Source organism: Phoenix dactylifera, chromosome 4, assembly GCF_009389715.1.
Source record: "Phoenix dactylifera cultivar Barhee BC4 chromosome 4, palm_55x_up_171113_PBpolish2nd_filt_p, whole genome shotgun sequence".
NCBI classification, from domain to species: Eukaryota; Viridiplantae; Streptophyta; class Magnoliopsida; order Arecales; family Arecaceae; genus Phoenix; species Phoenix dactylifera.
In genome coordinates, this window is record NC_052395.1 from 14,501,876 (window position 1) to 14,519,746 (window position 17,871).

A 17,871-nucleotide genomic window follows, 5' to 3' on the forward strand; every position below is an offset into this window, starting at 1 on the left:
AAACAATCACTGTAGCAGAGTTATCTTCAACTAAGATGAAATCGGCTTAGCGATATATGTGTGACGATCGATCTGCTTTCACCTTTGATCTTAGATGAAAGAGGCGAGACCCACTTCAATCTTCTGGTTACTGGACTTCTCTTTGAAACACCTAACGTTCATGATCGGTGGGTGATGACTAATCCGTTCGTTCAACTGAAACTCCCTCCTGCCTGAAACCAAAATCTGACTTGACCCTCCGTCCCTCTTTGCTCACTGCTCAAGGAGAGCCGTATAAAAAGTCGAGACTTTACTTTGGCTTCTTCTTCAGAAACCATTACTTATGTTATCACCCAAGACTTGCTCGAACCACTTTCCTCTGCTCATCTCCATTGAAGAGAGTTTTCCTAGACATCCCAGCCCTTTCCTTCTGGCAATGTGGACTTAGCATAGCTGATGCCCACCCAAGCGGCCCTCAACTCTGCTCCTGGGACTGAAGTATCGAAAATCAAACTCCCACCCACAACTATGAGTCTGGAATCCAGGTCTCTAATAACAAATACAACTTCATCTCTACTATTACCATCCAACACATAGCTATTGAAGTTGACCTTGAGGAAACTCAGAAATCGAAGCTTTCAAGAGATGAACATTGTCCGGATTGCTGCAAGAGTTGAGAAGTCCCAGGTGCCCTAAGTCATCAAAAAAGCTCCAACAGTATATGAGTGGGTAATTTCAGGGACATGAACAAGTGTCCCCTTTAGTATGAATCTTGACGACTTCTAAAAATTCAAGCATTTCGGGCTAGCCAGATATGGTAAGCTACATAAGCAGCAATCGTGACCATAGATCTGGATGGCGACCTCATAGAGCTCTTCCGAAGGTAGTCCCAGGCAGGTTGGTGGAATACTTGACCCCATCTACTCAGAACACCCTTGGTCGAAACGGCCCCCAAAAAGCTTCTAGATGAATAGAGCAATCCTCGGATGGACTCGAAGCCTCCAGATCCAGGCATTGTCGTGCCTCTGTGCAGGTTCTCCCCTGAAGAGGTGATAGAGGTCCCTGGCCCTCATTCTCGGGCTGCAGGTAGATCTCCAAACCTGCACTTCGGGAACACTGCGCCCAGGGTGATATAACTAAAAACTAATGTTCCACTTTCTTTCTCCAGCCAGGAATAGGTCGTAGACTCGCATACTATCCGCCATCTTAATGCTGACTGTGGTGGTTCACGAAAAAAAGTGAATTTTCTTTGGATAAATGGGAGGTGAATTCTTCTTTTGCATGGAGGATACAAGCCAATATTAAATGGCTAAACTGTTGCATAACGGTTGAATTTTTCTGAGAGATGTGAACAGCACCTCCTCAGTCCTTATTGCACAAACCATATGAACAACACCTCAGTCCTTGTTGCACAAACCATATGAACAACACCTCCTCAGCCCTTATTGCACAAACCGTAGGAAATTTTTTATTTTTCTATCTATGAAATCCTATCGTTGCATAACCTTTTTTGTATTCCTTTTTTTTCTGTTAATTACTTAAATTATAAGGCATGTTACATGACTCCTATGACATATGGCCGGCAAAAATTTTTGCAATCACGTGAACAACATTTCATTGCACAAATATTGCAAGGAATAGCATCCTTCGATATTGTATAAATCTATGAATCTTCAACTTTAAAATCTGGGCCCTCATCCACATTCTTTTTGTACTAGTATAATTTTTTTTTTATAAAATCCAACTATTTCATGACCTTTATTTTTTTGCTTTTTTTGAAAGTATTTATTTAAGTAACGAGATAGGTTGCGTATGCACTATGCTAAATGGAAAGGGAAACTTTTTGCTCCCGTGAACAACACATGATTATCCAAAATCTGTGAAGAAGAACATGATTCACCATTATACAAACTTCATGAATCTCCAACTTTTCAAAATTTGAGCCCTCCTTCACATTCTTTTACACTGTAACCATTTTTTTCTTTATAAAATCTAACTGTTTTATAATGTATGCTATTTCTTTCAAGGAATTAGTTCCTTAAAGGATAAGATGTGTAATATAGCTATTATGCCAGATAGAAGAGGAAATTTTTTGATACCACATATATTGTATTTCATTATACATGAATACCTTATGAATCTTTAATTTTTTGAAATCTGAACTTTCATTCACATGCTTTTGCACCAATAACCTCTTTTTGTGTATAAAATATAATTGTCTCATAACATATTTCTTTTTTTTCTGGTAATTAGTTTCTTAACCAACAAGATGTGTAATATAGCTATTATGCCAGATGGAAGAGGAAACTTTTTGATACTACATATATAGCACTTCATTATACATGAATACCTCATGATTTTCGACTTTTTGAAATACGAGCTTTCATTCATAATTTTTTTACACCAATAATCTCCTTTTTCTATAAAAACTAATTGTTTCACGATATTTCTTCATTTCTTTCTGGTAATTAGTTTTTCAAACGACAAAATGTGTAATACGACTATTGTGCCAGATAGAAGAGAAAACTTTTTGATACCACATAAATAGCAATTCTTTGAAGCCACGTGGAGAAGTGAAGCCTTGTTTCGGTTTTAGATTTAATGTTTGCCCTCTTTCTAAGGCTTCCGCTTTCTCTATATAACTCATCCTACCATCACCCTTTTCCTCAATCCCCACCCATCTTCTGTATATCCTCCTTTTATTTTCGGTATAGTGGAGTTCATTCATCTACATTCTTCGTACTTTCGAGCGAAATCCAACCATGAGGTGAATTTCATGGCTTTCTGGCTTCATAGTCCTAAGGATTTCTCTGATGTGTGAGATCATCAATACCTTGCCTTAGAGCAACAGGCTGGCTCGGCATGCTCGAGGTAAGGATAAGTAATATTTATTTACTATTTTTTATCTCATTCTATTCATATTACAAGCATAGGAATCTTTATATAATCATAGAAACAATTCTACTAGGTGGCTTATTCTATACCCTAGATGCCAAAGATTTGGAGTTGAAACTATGAAGGGCCCAATTCAGTCTCCTCTCTCAACATCTTACACACATGCAGCACCTCCTCACTCTAGACTTGTCAATCTTATCTTTTTATAGCCCGTTTTTATGCATTGTTGTTTCCTGCAAATAAGTTAACATATTTCATTATAATCAAGTGGATTCGTGTACCTCTTCGTCCTCCTCGGATCCAAGGGGCAAGGCGAAGAAACTATGGACTATCACAAAGGTAGTTAGTCTTCATCAGTAGAGTCGAGCAATCTCAAAGAAAGGTTCAAGCCTTCCTCCATTGGTTGGTAAGGTCAATGCTAATTAACTAAGGCTCAAGTAGAAACTAGAAAGCTAGGCCCACTTCAGAATTAGATTGCCCAATAGTAGAAACTACGAGATGTCTCGAATTTTTTTTTTTTTATGGTGAATGATTTATGTGCTAACCATTCTTTATGTTTCTGGTCTTTTGCTTAGCTCATTAATGAAGAATTGAGCCTGATTTGGAGGATGTTTCTCTTGGTTGCCGCACCAAGATCCTTGGATCCTCGCATGGGGGGTAACTCCTCATCCCTCTCTTTTACCCATACAATCCCTGTTTTCTCCCATCCCTGTCCATTTAACCAAAGAACCTTGTTAGGCTCAGGCTGGCTTATTACAATTTAGAAACCTCTTCTCCTCTGCTCTGCATTCATACCCCCTGCTTTTGCTTAATTATAATTTCTTTTTCCTTTTCCTTTTCCTTTTCCTTTTAGTATCTTAGTTGTAGGAGGAAGAAAAGGCCATATATATAGATGAATATTAATCATGTAATTTGTGACCTGCAGGACATTTCTCCTCTTCCATGTCTGCATCCGGACCTCACAGATGAAATTTGCTCTGGAGATTTATGATGGAGGAACGAGCCATGTTGTTGGTCCCTTGGAATGCTACAAGGGTCCAAGTATGCTTGGAGGAAGTGTTGCGTGCTCCAAATTCAACAGCAGTCTTCCTTCCATGGACATGCCCATGCATGCTTAGATTATCATTTTGTGAGCTCAACAAGGTTCATGTAGATCTGTGTAATCTTAAAGCAGTACAAAATCTTTCAATGTAAATGACAAGTGCAATGTATGTTCACTTTCCTAATCAATATATTTGATTCTAAATTCCCAACTGGCCTTGTTTCTTTTTGTACGAGACATTTTAGCAGTTTTGATGAAAAAATATTTTACATATTCATTGCATGAGAAAATGAGAATGTATGGACGTCGTCCGCTAGTAATATTTTCAGATTGTTAGCTAAAATATTTGAGGCAAGAAATTTTGTACACGATATCCAAGTATTATGTTGATATAAGTCAGAAATTATTTTAGAGATTTTTTTTTATCTTTTCTAATAATAAAAAACTCAAATATATAAGATAATCAAGGTTTTAAATAATGATATTACCATTATAATGGTTTGGTTACCTCCATTACATTATATGTATAATAATGGATGGGTTGATAATAATCATTATAATATATTATTTACTATTATAATAGTCCGTTATAACTTAAATAATGACTGCTATTTTCACTCACCTTTCTGTTGATAGAACACTAGTTTTTTAAAATTCAATTTTTTTTTCAATAAATTTTCCTCGGAAAATGATTGAATGGTTCAAAAGATAATGTTTTTATTTAATAAAAAGTGAAAGAAAAAGACAATGCCATTGTTTTCGTGTTATTGTCCATTATTTTTCATTATAATATTTTTATAGAATTTATTGTTTAAACATTAAAAATATGAAATCGTTACCCTTTAGATAAATAATGGCCATTTCTAGCCGTCGTAAGGGACATACAATAGTTTTTGTTGGGTGTTGACGGTATTTAGGAGTGCTATAGGTTGGATCAAGTCAGGGTTTTAATGAACTCATACCCAGACCCATTTAAGCTTCAGGTCAAAATTTTGTTCCATATTTGGCTGCCTAAAAGATCAGGTCCAAGGATGGTTTTGAGTAATGAGGATCTATTGGGTGTTCGAGTTTAGATATGTCATGACCCATGCCCAATCTAAAATTACACATTTGAGTTTGGATTAGTGCAAATAGGTTCATTTTCCATGGAGCATCGAAAAGTATATGTTCTCTTGAGATTGGCTGTGAGTTACAACCGAGCCCGAGCAACCTATATGGTCACAAGCCAAGCCCCGAGCAGCCTACTTGGATTGGCACGACTCGATTTCACCCTTAAAGTTTGGTTGCCTTCTGCTCGAGGGTAACTCGGCAATGGTAATTGGTTGGATCCAGAAAGACACCGGCGGCATGGTTGGGTGTCACCCCTTGCTTCAGAATATTTGGATCATAGTAGGTGGAGACATTACTTTCGAGGCCAAGCATGTATATAAAGAGACCAATGGAGCTGCGGATTGAGTGGCATCGTATGTGGCTGACCATTTTGGGAGGCCCATAGATTAGTGAGGGAGAGTTGCCTAGAGTGCTATGTGACTTATTATTTTTTAACTTTTTTGGTTGTATTCATACTAAAAGTAAATAAGCCATTCATTGTATAAAAAAAAAAAAAAGTTGGCTGCCTCGATTGGAATGCCCCATGTGTTTGATTTGGAGAGAGGGCTTTTACACGTCCCATCCACGTATGGTGCTTAGATATCACACTTCTGAAATGAGTGGAGTGCTAATAAGCCTAGACATGCATGTCAATCGAGCCACAAAAAGGCCTTCCTCTATAAATCCCATCTAGGTAGTATCATACTCGTTATATTTTGTATCGTATATGTTGTAAACTGGAAGGTTCCGAAAAACTTTTTTTTTTTTACTAGAACAGGTGATTCATATCGGACGAGTACGGATATATCTAATAAAGTTAGAAAACAAAATATCTCGAAGTGCTCGAAGCAACTTCCTATCCTCAGCCTACATGGCACTATCCGTATTACTGCCCACATAGATGGCCATCCAATCTGCAGCCCATTAGCTTCCAAAAAAAAAAATACTTGTCCTGAAAGGGAAGAAAGCCCGATGTTCAATATGGAAAATTAGCCGTGGCTTGGTATACCGAGAACTTGAGTCGGAGGGTTGAAAAGGGACCGCCCGCCTTAAGACCGACCGACGACTCAACATAGAATCGAGCCAATGGACCAAAAAGCTATTTATCGGACATAAATCCAAGATGTCGCCACAATGAGCACATCATGTCCAACTTCTTACACGAACCATCCTTAAATTACACCTCCCCTCCCTCCTTTCTTCTTCTCTCTCCAATCCCTTGCTCCATCAAACAGCCCTCGCATCCCTCTACTTCAACCGTGCAGCTCCTATACAAACAACCATGGGCGAACATGGTCGATCAAACGTTCCCATGGCAGTGGACACGCTTTTTTTGGGATACTTCGGAGAAATGTTCGTGCCTGTGTGTCTGCAGGCATGTAGCAAGGGATCGATCGCCGGAAATACATTGCATGTGGGGAGTGCTGATATGGCCTGATCATTTCCATGTACATACATGTATATCTCAACGGAGGGTGAATGACAGATGTGCGGCCGCTAGGTTCATCTTCTCTGCGCCGGAGAAAGGATCGGACAAGGTATGCCAATAGGTTCTAATGTTCTCTATTATTTTAAAACAATTTAGGACGTATTTGATTGGAAAAATTTAGGCTCTGAAATGAGAATGAGAATGAGTAACTCATACTCCAACCATTTGGTTAGAGGAAGCCTTATTTCTATTTTCACTCTAGAAAGAGATGGGAATGCTTTTTCTACTGTTGGATTTATTTTAAAAGTATTTTTTTTAAAATGCCCTTCGGTTTAATTGATTTTTTTGTTTAATTAATTTTTTGATTTCAATCTCAAATCTAGTCATGAACCAAATATCGGAGAATATAATTTCCATTCCAATTCCTATTTCAATTTATTCCGATTTTGTTTTCGGTTGTGAGCCAAATTCGGCCTTAATATCAATAGAATAAGTAAGAATTTTAATAGCAATGACTGGAACTATGTTATAGGGCGAGACCCGCTAGTAGTTTGGAGACAGATCAAATATTGTTCCTTGGCAAGCACAAGATCTGCTTTCCTCCGGTGCATTTTGTTTTGTTGCAGAGGATTGCATGCACTCAAAGCACAAATTTCCCTTTCAATTTCCGATATCTCCAATGAACTGCTCTGATGCAAATTCTCTACATGGCAGTGTACAAAGGTACGAGCATTCCGAGGCATTCGCTCCCTGGCTATTTTATTTACGCCTGCCATTACCAATCTTTCCGTTGCACGCTCTATCTACTAAAGGCCCATTGGCCATCAGGAAATGTGCCCTCCTCAGGTGAGTGCTTATTTGGATTTAGGAAACGAAGGGCCTTGATGACCCGGTCTAGGTCTAACGTTACAGAACCAGACCCAATTCAAGGTGAAAGCATAATTAAGCTACGGACCAGACCTCGCGCAACCCAGATATCCAAGTCGAAATTTTCTCCTTAGCTCTATCTTGATGCTGAATATGACTCGATTCATTTGCATCCTCCCGATGGCTGCACCAATCTCTGCTTCGATTCAGTCAGGTCTATCATGAAACCACTTCCTCCAAAAATGTTCATCCCAAACTCCTCTTTTTTTTTTTTTTGGTGCACAAATCAATATGAGGTGCAGATTCAGGTCTAGATCAGGTTAAATTATATCTAGTTTTTGTTTGATTTCGCATGACGAAATAGTATCCATTGGTGTGGATGTGGCTCCTTCTTCCTTCCGTATAGATTAATCGCGAGGCCATTTTGGCCTCAACTTTGCTGATAGTGTCACTTGGGCACAGCTCTGTCCAGAATTATAACATAAGGTTCCTCCCTTTTCTTTTCTTTCTTTCTTCCTTTCTTTTTAACAAATATCGGTTACCGTTGTTAAATTGTACCCTTAATTCTTTCTATACTATAATTTGAAAACTGAAGAAAAAGAAAAACATCAAGAGAATCCGATAAATCAAAAATCTAGACATCAGGATTCTTGAATCTCTGAATGCAGTGAATTCCAGTGAGAAAAAATGTGGGCCGGTTTGCTAACTCCATCTCCTGATTTTTTTTTCTTCTTAATCTTATCTTTTTTTATACTCGCATGTATATGATACGTGCCTTCTTTTCTTGCTTCAAACCTCGTTCTTCCAAGATCATGCATCAGATACCATGCATGCCCAAGCCACCCTCTCCATCACAAACTCTCTTCTGAGTCCGTTCCTTTCACACTCTCGTATGTGGCTGTGGCCTGTTTATCTTCAATCCTCATCTGAATCGAGTGGAGGCTGAAGGATAAGAAACCGAAGCCAGAGAGGCCGATCACTCTCTCTATCCTCTTCTTCCCGGGCCCTTAAAAATTATAAGAAGCTTATACAGCCCTCGCCCCCCTGCACAATGTCGACCGCCGCAGCTCAAGGCTGGTGCCTCACCTCTCTCGCCCGCGCCAACTCCCGGAGACCGACCACCGTCCGACCCGCCGCCGTCTCCGGCCTCACCCCCTCCTCCCCATCTCCCTCACCTTCGACTCCGCGCCTCATCAGGAACTCTCCTGTCTTTGCCGCTCCGTCCACAATCGCCACTGCCGTGGTAACGCCGCCGCTCTCTCTCTCTCTCTCTCTCTCTCTCTAGCGGGTGTGACATTTGTTTGCAATATATTGCTATCACCCATCGAGTCAAAACCTGGCAGTATACATATTTAACCATTTTGGTGGGCCGGGTTATGTTATAATTCGCTGCAACGATCTGCTGCAGACTAAATTCTTTACGAGAGCCATTAATTGAGCAGAACATTACTCGATAATGTTGTTATGTTGCTTATTATAATAACATCTCATATCAACATTACAAACATTTTAATACTTTGTTTTGTAACTTGTTAATTTGACATTAGTATACAAAAAAAATTCATTGCAATGAGAATGATATTTCGGTGGTACTTAATTTTAAAAAAAAATAATAGTAATTCCAATCACGCATGTCTTCGAGATGGAGAACATTCTCATTGGTCGGATAAAAATAGGAGAGTTGGTTGGGTGGAGAACATATCAAGAGATGACAGTGGATCGAATAATATCCATTTAAATTTATTTTTATATTCGAATATATTCGAATAAAAATAAAAATTTAAGTATCCGACTAATATCAAAAGAAATGAATATAGATATGAATAGATGACTATCTGATCCATACTTAAATATCCGATTCCATTTTATATAATATTTAAAAAATATTTTAAAAAATAAATGACCATATTAGCATATTATTAACTTGATTTATCATCCGTTTAGTAATATCTTTTATTCTGCAGTTATAAAGTTTAGTTTATCCAATCTATATTCATATTTTTGGTATTGAATTTTTATTTTTATCCATCTAAAATAAATAAAGAGATAAATTTTTGTATCCGTTCCATGTCTATATTTATTAAATAAAATAGATATAAATTTAGATATGCTATTATCTGATATAATTTTAGCCCTAGTTAATATGAACGACAAAAATGGAAAAGATTGATGCAATTCAAGGCTGGATAATTGTCCGCACCTGGCGACTCGTGCTTCGAGCCCCTCAATTTAGCCAGCAGGATGGAGCCAACCACAGGTGCCTCTCTGTCACTGTCTCTCTTCTCTTCTCGGGGCCAACCCACTCCTTGGCGACCTTTCACCCAGTGCTTGGGCCATTACACCCATTACTAATGATGCAACTGGACAGAAGAAAAAAATAATAATAAACTGACAAATTCGAAGTTGGACTCCGGAATAGAAGACTCTTTAAATCGTTAGAAGTCAGCTATGAAAGACACAGAAATGGTTTTGAAAGAAAAATTCATCTGGTTGTTTGTTTGATATTGTCATCTTACAATTAGTCTTCATACATAAATTTACAATTTACAACTTGCATGCAGCTATATTTGCTTTCTAGACATGGTGGTTCGTCCTTAGTGCAAACTTTTGAACAAACCAAGAATCCTCTAGTTCATAGGAAAAAAAAAAAAAGGAAAAACAGATGAAGAATTAGATTTCAAATGATCATCAATATTAAGGATTATAAATTTTTCAAAATATAAAAGTACAGTTGATCCTTGGACAGCTCTCAATTACCGAAAAAAATAAAAATCAAAATCAAAACTCGCCGGGCTTGTTCCGGACTGCCGAAGAACTTCGGATGCCAGGTTTTGTATGGTTTGATCGGTTTGGTTACAGTAGACGGTCCCACGCGCTTCTCACCATTTCCAGGACGGCAAGGGCGCTCTCTTTTTTCTCCCAGAACGCGCCATCGATGTTGAAGTATAGCAGCGCAGCCCTCGTTATTTCAACCTCTCCAAATGACTCGTAGGTCCCACCACTCACCGCCCTTTGATTAGAGGCAGAGAGGAAGACACTTGGACGTTAACAAAACAATTTGAGACGGCTAGTTTTTTTGTTTTTATTTTTTTTTTATTTTTTTTTGCTGAAGCGGATATAAATACATCCAAAAAAAAAATCAAAAAATAACAAATTTCCAAGCGCACTAAATAATCTCCCTTTTTTAGCCACGGAGTTCTCCAGAGTGATCAGCCACATCCTAATATGTTGTCTTATTGCCCTCACAATATGAGTGCTGTAAAGCCATCCCATCACTAATCATAGTCTAGATATTTCTAAGCAACGGATGGTACACGTCCATCTTTTATGAGACTGCTAGTTCGATGAATGGTGATGGTGATGATAATAAAAAAAAATAGGAAAGTATGTAACTTTAGGGGAGCCTACCACCATTAGTAGGGACACGTTGGGTATATGCATTTGCTTCTATGACCTATACGGTGATGCAGTCCAACAGCTGATCTGCTGCGAACCGTCCGTCGTTTGGGCCGGCTACTTTATTCGCTCTCTAGAAAACGTTTGCTAAAAATTATGACCTCAGGGTAGAAAACGGTGAGATATATTTTAACTAATTCGGCCTGCGAACCATCCGGAAGCAGAAAAGGCCGGAGGCAGAAAACGCCTATAAAAAAAAGTAGCGGAGAAGGCGAGAGAGAGAGAGAGAGAGAGAGAGAGAGAGCGCATCTCCACCTCATTTTCAAGACTTTAGAGCAGAACCTATCCAGAAAAAACAAGGTCCCCCAGAATCGCCATATCTCTCTCTCTCTCTCTCTCTCTCTCTCTCTCTCTGAATCAGTATCTATACCTTGGGATTTGGATCATTTGATTCGGAATTTCGACCTGAATTCCCGTCTGCCATCAGAAGATCCATTGGACCTCTTCTGCTTTTTTCCTTTGTTTATCAGTATGAGGGAGCATCTTATCCTAAATTAGTTCCTTTTTCGTGAATCAGGATCATGAGGAGAAACGAAGATCACCCATCTATCGTTTGAAAAAAATCACTCCAATTCTTTAATTTTGTGATATTTTTACTTTCTGAAAAATTGCAGGAAATGGAGCCTGTGGAGAGGATGAAGACCGGGTTCGAGCAGTTCAAGAAAGAGGTCTACGAGTAAGTGGCATTGAATTACCAAATTGCCCTACGCAACTTTTACTAAAATTGGTTGATATAATAACATTTTTAGAGCTTTTCCCGATTTCCTTATTGAATTGAGCTGAAAATTTTATATAAATAAAATCTTTTAGCTCATCTAGCTTGTATTTTTTAAAAGCCCATTTAGATTCTAGCCTTTAGGCTGCGGAAAGAAAAAAAAAATTAGCTGGATGAAGTTTGGTTGATATAAGACAATATTTAAATTTTATAAAAATTTTAGCTTAATTTTGTAGAAATAGACGGGCAACACTTATGTACATATTTAACTATTTATATAATTATTATACGGAAGATATGAGAAGTACAGAAAAAAAAATCACCTTGTTGTTGTTGTAAGACAAGCATACAATATACCATCTCAGGATCTAATTAAGTAACAAATCTACTCTTGTATAGCATGATATTCAAGTCCTGACATTTCACTCTCCATCTATTTCGCAGTAAGAAACCAGACCTGTTTGGTCAACTTGCAGAAGGTCAAAGTCCAAAGGTGAGCTTCCCTATTTGAAGATTAATTGGAAAATTGAACACTTAGGTTTTACCTCGACAATCATTGGAATATTGATTCATCTTTTATATACATAACAAAACTTGTTTTGAATGTTACATCAAAAAAAAAAAAAGTTTTGAATTGGGATCCCCTCTAGCTAACTGATGTTGAAACAAAAAGACCTAGCTTCAAATCATTGGCCATCTTGTGCTGCAGACGTAATTTAGGGGTAGGGGTCTCCAGGTATCTTGTAATGCATGTCTTGCAAGCTCCAGTCAATCGCAGGCTGTGTAACAATTCATGAATGGTCTGTGCCTTGGAACTAGGCTTATCCAGTTTCATCTCAAATAGAGAGAATTCCAACTTAACTATGTCACATATAGAGAGATTGTTAAGTATGAATGGCCTGTGCTTTGGAAGTTGGAACTAGACTTACTCCAGCTTCATCATCAAAAAAAAAAAACAAACAAACAAAACAAAATGTCTCTATTACAAACTCTCTTATTGGATTCTATCTAATCTAGTTATGGTGCAAGACAAAAGAGTTTTAGACTGTTTTAGGGGGACAACGTCACAAGATAAAGAGTTCATATTCTTGGATTTTCTCTGCGGAAATGGAAGCGTCGTGGACACCATTAGAGAGCATCGTGTTTTTAATTTTTTTCTTCGAATTACGAACCACCACAATGAACCAGAAGCTTCCGCTCACTAAGCGACACGTGGTACGACGCAGTTCATGGTGTTCGCTTGTGCGGACTCCCGCGTGTGCCCCTCCGTGGTGCTGAACTTCCAGCCTGGCGAGGCCTTTACCATCCGCAACATCGCGAACATGGTCCCACCCTACGACCAGGTACACCATCCCTCCCCTCCTCGCCCCTTTCCTCCATCACTGCCCGTCCATTCTCTGATCACCCTGCGTTGCTATGCTCTTATCCGCACAGACAAAGTATGCAGGCGTCGGATCGGCCATCGAGTATGCAGTCATCCATCTCAAGGTCAGCACCAATCGCTTCTTAAATTATTTTTCTTCAAAATTTTCCCTTGCTACGACCGAGACCACTTCCAAAAAAAAAAAAAACAATTATCAAGATGTTTACTAATCGGACGGCTCATGGGGGAATTTGGACAGGTGGAGAACATTGTTGTGATCGGCCACAGCCGTTGCGGTGGGATCAAGGGGCTGATGTCCGTCAAAGACGATGGAACTACCAGCACGTAAGGCCGGCTTTTTTTTTAAAAAAAAAATAAATTAATTATTTTTAATTTGTTTTATTAAAAAAAAAAAAAGTAGTTCGCACTCTCTTTTTGTCATAATTTAGGGGCATTCAGCGTATGCCCATGTTCCATCATGGAATCTTCGCCTCCCAAAAGCGTGGGGGTTCGGTAAATATCGTACTTTAGTACTAGAATGTGATTATTCAATCACGGACGTCAGATAAGCATTGTACGGCTGGGAAGATCCCGCTAGGCGCGATGATGATGATGGGCATCAGGATCGCGGTTTTCAAGCCGTTTCCTCTTTCGAATATTCTATATTCTTTTAGATAGCTCGATTTTTTTTTTTTTAATAACTTCTAGTTCCTTGAAATCTCACACTGTGATATAATACTGTGATTGTAAAAAAATTTATGCAGCGCCTTCATAGAGGATTGGGTGAAGATCTGTCTTCCAGCGAGGGAGAAGGTGAAGGCCCAGCACGCGGGTTTGCCTTTTGAGGACCAGTGCACCCAATGCGAAAAGGTATCGAAAATAAATAAATAAAAAACAAAACTCTCTCCTCCACCAGTACTTGCCAAGCCCTTTACCTTTTCTTTTCTTGTCCATGGCGAGCGTTAGAAAGCATTCTCTTTTACTTTTGAGTGTTGATGCTGATTCCATGGCCAGCAATGACTCGGACCTTTCAATGGATTTGCCTTTTCTACGTCTTCTAATGCTCATATTGGCCATGTGGTATTAGAAGAGAAGATATATAAGCTGCACCCTACCACATATGATTGTTTTGCTAATCTCAAATGAAATTTAAGAAAAATCTACCTTTTGTTTAAAAGATACATTATCTAAAAAGTGTGACAAGTTTCGAATCTTTAGCATATAGGTATTGGTTCATGTAATATGTTAGCAATTTTATTAGGTCTTTTAAAAGGATTTATGACATGAAATTGCTTCCCCTTTTTTTTTTATGTCTTTGGATTTTAGTTTTCACTTGACAACTAAGTATGCCTAGAACTTTTCTTTCATTCCTTTGGTTTGTTTGCATTGGCATTCCTATTTTAGTCTGTAAGGACAAAAGAGTAAAAAGCTTCTATTTTCCAAGAAAATATATGATTTCTTCTATGGTCAAACATACACATCACATTAAAAGAAAAGGGATACATTTGATGCTAACATAGGGGCACAATTAGTTATATCATAACTCTATCAAAATTATCAAGAAGTGTTAAATTTATCCAGCATTGGCTGCTATGAGTTATATCGTTTGAAGGGTTTTGGTATCTATCATATCACAATAATTGTCTGGAGGTAGCTGTCAATCAATTTACTACTATGAATGTTGAGTTAATATTCCAACCCTTCTCTTATAATAATTTAGTTCTTGTTCCATGACATATTGCCGGAGATACCTTTGCTTCTGTCAACAAACTTATATGCTGGAGCCTGTATGTGAGTGAGAGAGAACTTACATATATTTTGTAATCAAATCCAAGTTTTGACTGAATATTTGAATTTCAATAGCAACCATTTTGGTTTAACGTCCCTAAATCCTGTTGTATTAACGTGTCATAAAACTTGTTTTCTGAATAGTCCTTTATTTGTATGTACTCAAGCTTATTTTCTTCCATTGCACTTACTTATACTGAATGCCTTTAAAATTCTTGTAGGAGGCCGTGAATGTCTCTCTTCAAAATCTGCTGACTTATCCCTTTGTTAAAGAAGGGTTAGAGAAGAAGACCCTGAAGTTGATTGGAGGGCACTATGACTTTGTCAAAGGTAGCTTTGAAACATGGGAGGCTTAAGCTCGCATTTGGCGGACCCCTTTAAATGCTTTGAGGTTTTATTAGTAAAATATAATTCTAACTTGGGGTCTATTGGTTCTATGATGTATGCTTTGTCCATGATATAATAAAAAGTGTTAGTAACTACAATGTTATGAGGACTACCCTTTGTAAATCGCTTAAGAACTATTTGTGCAGAAGCATTCATAGATCGTGTAACGATGTATGGTTGCATAAGTTTAATACGAGAATTTAAGTTTACTGTGTTTGTATTTTATTTTGCATACTTGTATGATTAGCCTAGTACTTAAACTATGTGGTTTTGTTGTCAGAGATTAATCATACATGTACAAAACATTCAAGTTCTTATAAATTATCTGATGATGATAATTAAGGTTTAATCTTAGCACTAATAGAGGATGAAATGGAGTCTACTATTAAGAGCATGGCCTCTGAAAAGGCCCCTAGGCCTGATGGATTTTCCCTTTTATTTTTCAACGCCTTTTGGTCTATCATCAAGAGAGATATTGTGACTGCAGTTAGATACTTTCTTCGAACTGGTTGAATGCTTTCAGAGTGGATACATATACAGCTTTGATTCCCAAAGGAAATAACCCAGTAGTGCTGAAGGACTTCCAGAGCTATTAGTTTGCAAAACACCCTTCATAGAATTGCGACAAAAGTCATTGCTAAAAGATTGGAACCTATACATCATCAGATTATTTCGGATACTCAGGGCCTTTGTGACTTTGAGAAATATATCTCAAAATTATTTTCTTAGCCCAAGAAGTACTTCATTCTCTTACTATGGCTCCTAAAAAATCCAAGGCTCTAATGGTAGTAAAGGTAGATATAGAGAGAGCACATGATAGAATGCACTTTTTGTTGATGGTTCTTCGGCAGTGTGGCAGCTTTGATAAATTCATTCACTGGATCAAAGCTTGTGACAGCCATTCATTTTCTATCTTACTAATGCTCTCATTGGCATTAAAAGGAGTTGTTAATTCCGCCTTATTAGAAAAGGCCCATTAGTTTCCCATATTCTATTCGTTGATGCCTGCCTTCGCATTGCAAAATCTACTCTCAAGAATTGCAGGGTCTTGAAGCAAATTGCTATAAGATATTGTTGGAATTCTGAAAAGCAGGTGAATTTTCATAAATCCTACCATGTCCAATTTATCCCTTCCCGATCTTGGTCTTCCCATATTGTCAGAGATGGATTTATTTGGATGATTGGTCCAGGTAGGCAGATCGATTTTTTTTAAGCATTCACGTTTGTCTACCATCCCAATTGACAAAATGCTGGTGGTTATGAATGTTCAGAAACACTACTAACTTTCCACCAGAATTGGTAGAGGATATATGCAAACTTTCATTACCAAAGGGTTGCCGGTCTGATCAATTGAGTATGGGGGATGAATAAAACTGCCAAGGTGGGTCTTCAAGATATTCAAAGGCAATTAATTATACAGTCTCTAAGTTCTACGACCTCTAATTTCTCTTGGATATGGAATTCCTGTGTCACCCTAAGGTAGCCCTGTTCTGTTTCCATCTACTTGATTCCAGTCAGATTTTCTGTGATCCATGTAAGAAATCAGAAGAGAATCTAGAACATGCGACGGTCAGTTGTGTTTATGCATTAATCTCTGGAGAGCATAACGAACTATTCTCAAGCTACAGTTTAACCGGCGGCCAGTAGATGAATTATTAGATAGGCTCGCCGGTGAAGGTCTACAGGATGAGGCCAGAGCATTGATCATGTATGCTGGTTGGGTTCTTTGGTCGGGTGTTCTAACCAAATGTGCGTACAACGTAAACCATTGTCATCAAAGCAAGCTTTCGGGCTAATGAATTTTATCTCTACACAATGTCAATTACCTTTCACCAAGGCAGCTAGGTGCACCAACGTAGACACCGGCCTGACCCAGCCACCAAATTTAGCAGGGCCTGCAGCCAGGTGGCGAGATTTTATTAGTTAATTCACCTTGTCAGCAGAGCAGAGGTCGGTTCTAAGATGGATTAGGTATTACTGACCTCTCTTCTTCCTCTATTCTCGGTCAGCCGTCTATCCCGTGCCCTAGGAGTGTTGAAAGTTAATCTTGATGGGTCATTGACTGTCTTATCGGCGCCTGATTCACTGTAGGGGCCGTTGATGGTAGATTCATCCAAAGTCTCTGCGAGACATCTCCGCAGCTGCTCTGTTCCGGAAGCTGAATTGCAAGCTACTTGCCTGGGCGTGGCTGCTGTGTATATATACAAAGATACCAAACTCGACTTGTAGGAGATTCGAATACAATAATTCAGGGGATTAATGGACTTCCTATCATCGCCTCCTTCAAGACTAGGGCTGCAAATGGGTCGGGTCGGGTCGGGTCCTGAGTGACCCCGACCCGACCCGGTTTTTTGTTCGGGTCCTAATTTTGGACCCAGACCCGACCCGGTTGAAATTCGGGTCGGGTCGGGTCGGGTCGATGCCGACCCCGTCGGATCATTCGGGTCGGGTCGGATCCGGATCCGATCGGGTCCGGATTTGGGTCCGATCGGGTCCATGAGATGAACAAGTTTTAACCCCAGAGCAAGCAAAGTTAAACAATTGTTTTCTGCAAGTTTTAACCTCATTTTGAGTGTGCAACGTTATATGTTAATACCTTGTGCCTCTTATGGACATCTTTTCTAGTTCCTATCATATGTTTCCTTTTCATTCTTTGGCATAATTCCTTTTGCTGCTGGCTCTGATTATTTGCATATGGGTTTACGCTGTCCATTTCCGAATTATGTGGATAGTGCAAATTCCATTGACAGCTTCGAGGAGAAAATTCCATGCCTATTTCTGTTGCATCTGAAAAACTTGTCTAAATACTCAGCAGAGGAGAGTGTTTCTGGAGAGTAAAATGCACAATCAAGTTGATCGAG

The 17,871-nt window shown here is 38.8% G+C and overlaps 1 protein-coding gene and 1 long non-coding RNA gene across 3 annotated transcripts; one reads left to right on the forward strand and one right to left on the reverse strand.

Moving 5' to 3' along the window:
• Positions 1-8,286: 8,286 nt before the first annotated feature.
• Positions 8,287-15,235, forward strand: LOC103715836 (carbonic anhydrase, chloroplastic). Of its 2 annotated transcripts, none has more exons than XM_026807990.2 (8): positions 8,287-8,544; positions 11,372-11,433; positions 11,917-11,965; positions 12,699-12,815; positions 12,907-12,960; positions 13,095-13,180; positions 13,600-13,705; positions 14,845-15,235. In XM_026807990.2, the coding sequence occupies exons 1-8, from the start codon at positions 8,353-8,355 to the stop codon at positions 14,977-14,979; spliced, it is 801 nt and encodes a 266-aa protein (XP_026663791.1). In that variant the 5' UTR covers positions 8,287-8,352; the 3' UTR covers positions 14,980-15,235. The 2 variants fall into 2 exon arrangements, with proteins under 2 accessions (XP_026663791.1, XP_038981548.1); XM_039125620.1 differs by lacking the exon at positions 8,287-8,544 and adding an exon at positions 11,203-11,226.
• A 1,330-nt stretch (positions 15,236-16,565) lies between these two features.
• LOC113463298 lies at positions 16,566-17,294 on the reverse strand. Its single transcript, XR_003387309.2, has 2 exons — positions 16,993-17,294; positions 16,566-16,905 (listed from the first exon to the last, which is right to left on the reverse strand). It is a non-coding gene; the product is annotated as an uncharacterized LOC113463298 (long non-coding RNA).
• Positions 17,295-17,871: the final 577 nt, after the last annotated feature.

What these genes read in the sequence shown, in the direction of transcription:
- LOC103715836 (XM_026807990.2), top strand. Translation starts at nt 8,353, where the DNA reads ATGTCGACCGCCGCAGCTCAAGGCTGGTGCCTCACCTCTCTCGCCCGC. An exon ending in CCACAATCGCCACTGCCGTG is followed by an intron (nt 8,545 to 11,371) that starts GTAACGCCGCCG and finishes GAAAAATTGCAG; the next exon opens with GAAATGGAGCCTGTGGAGAG. An exon ending in GACGATGGAACTACCAGCAC is followed by an intron (nt 13,181 to 13,599) that starts GTAAGGCCGGCT and finishes AAATTTATGCAG; the next exon opens with CGCCTTCATAGAGGATTGGG.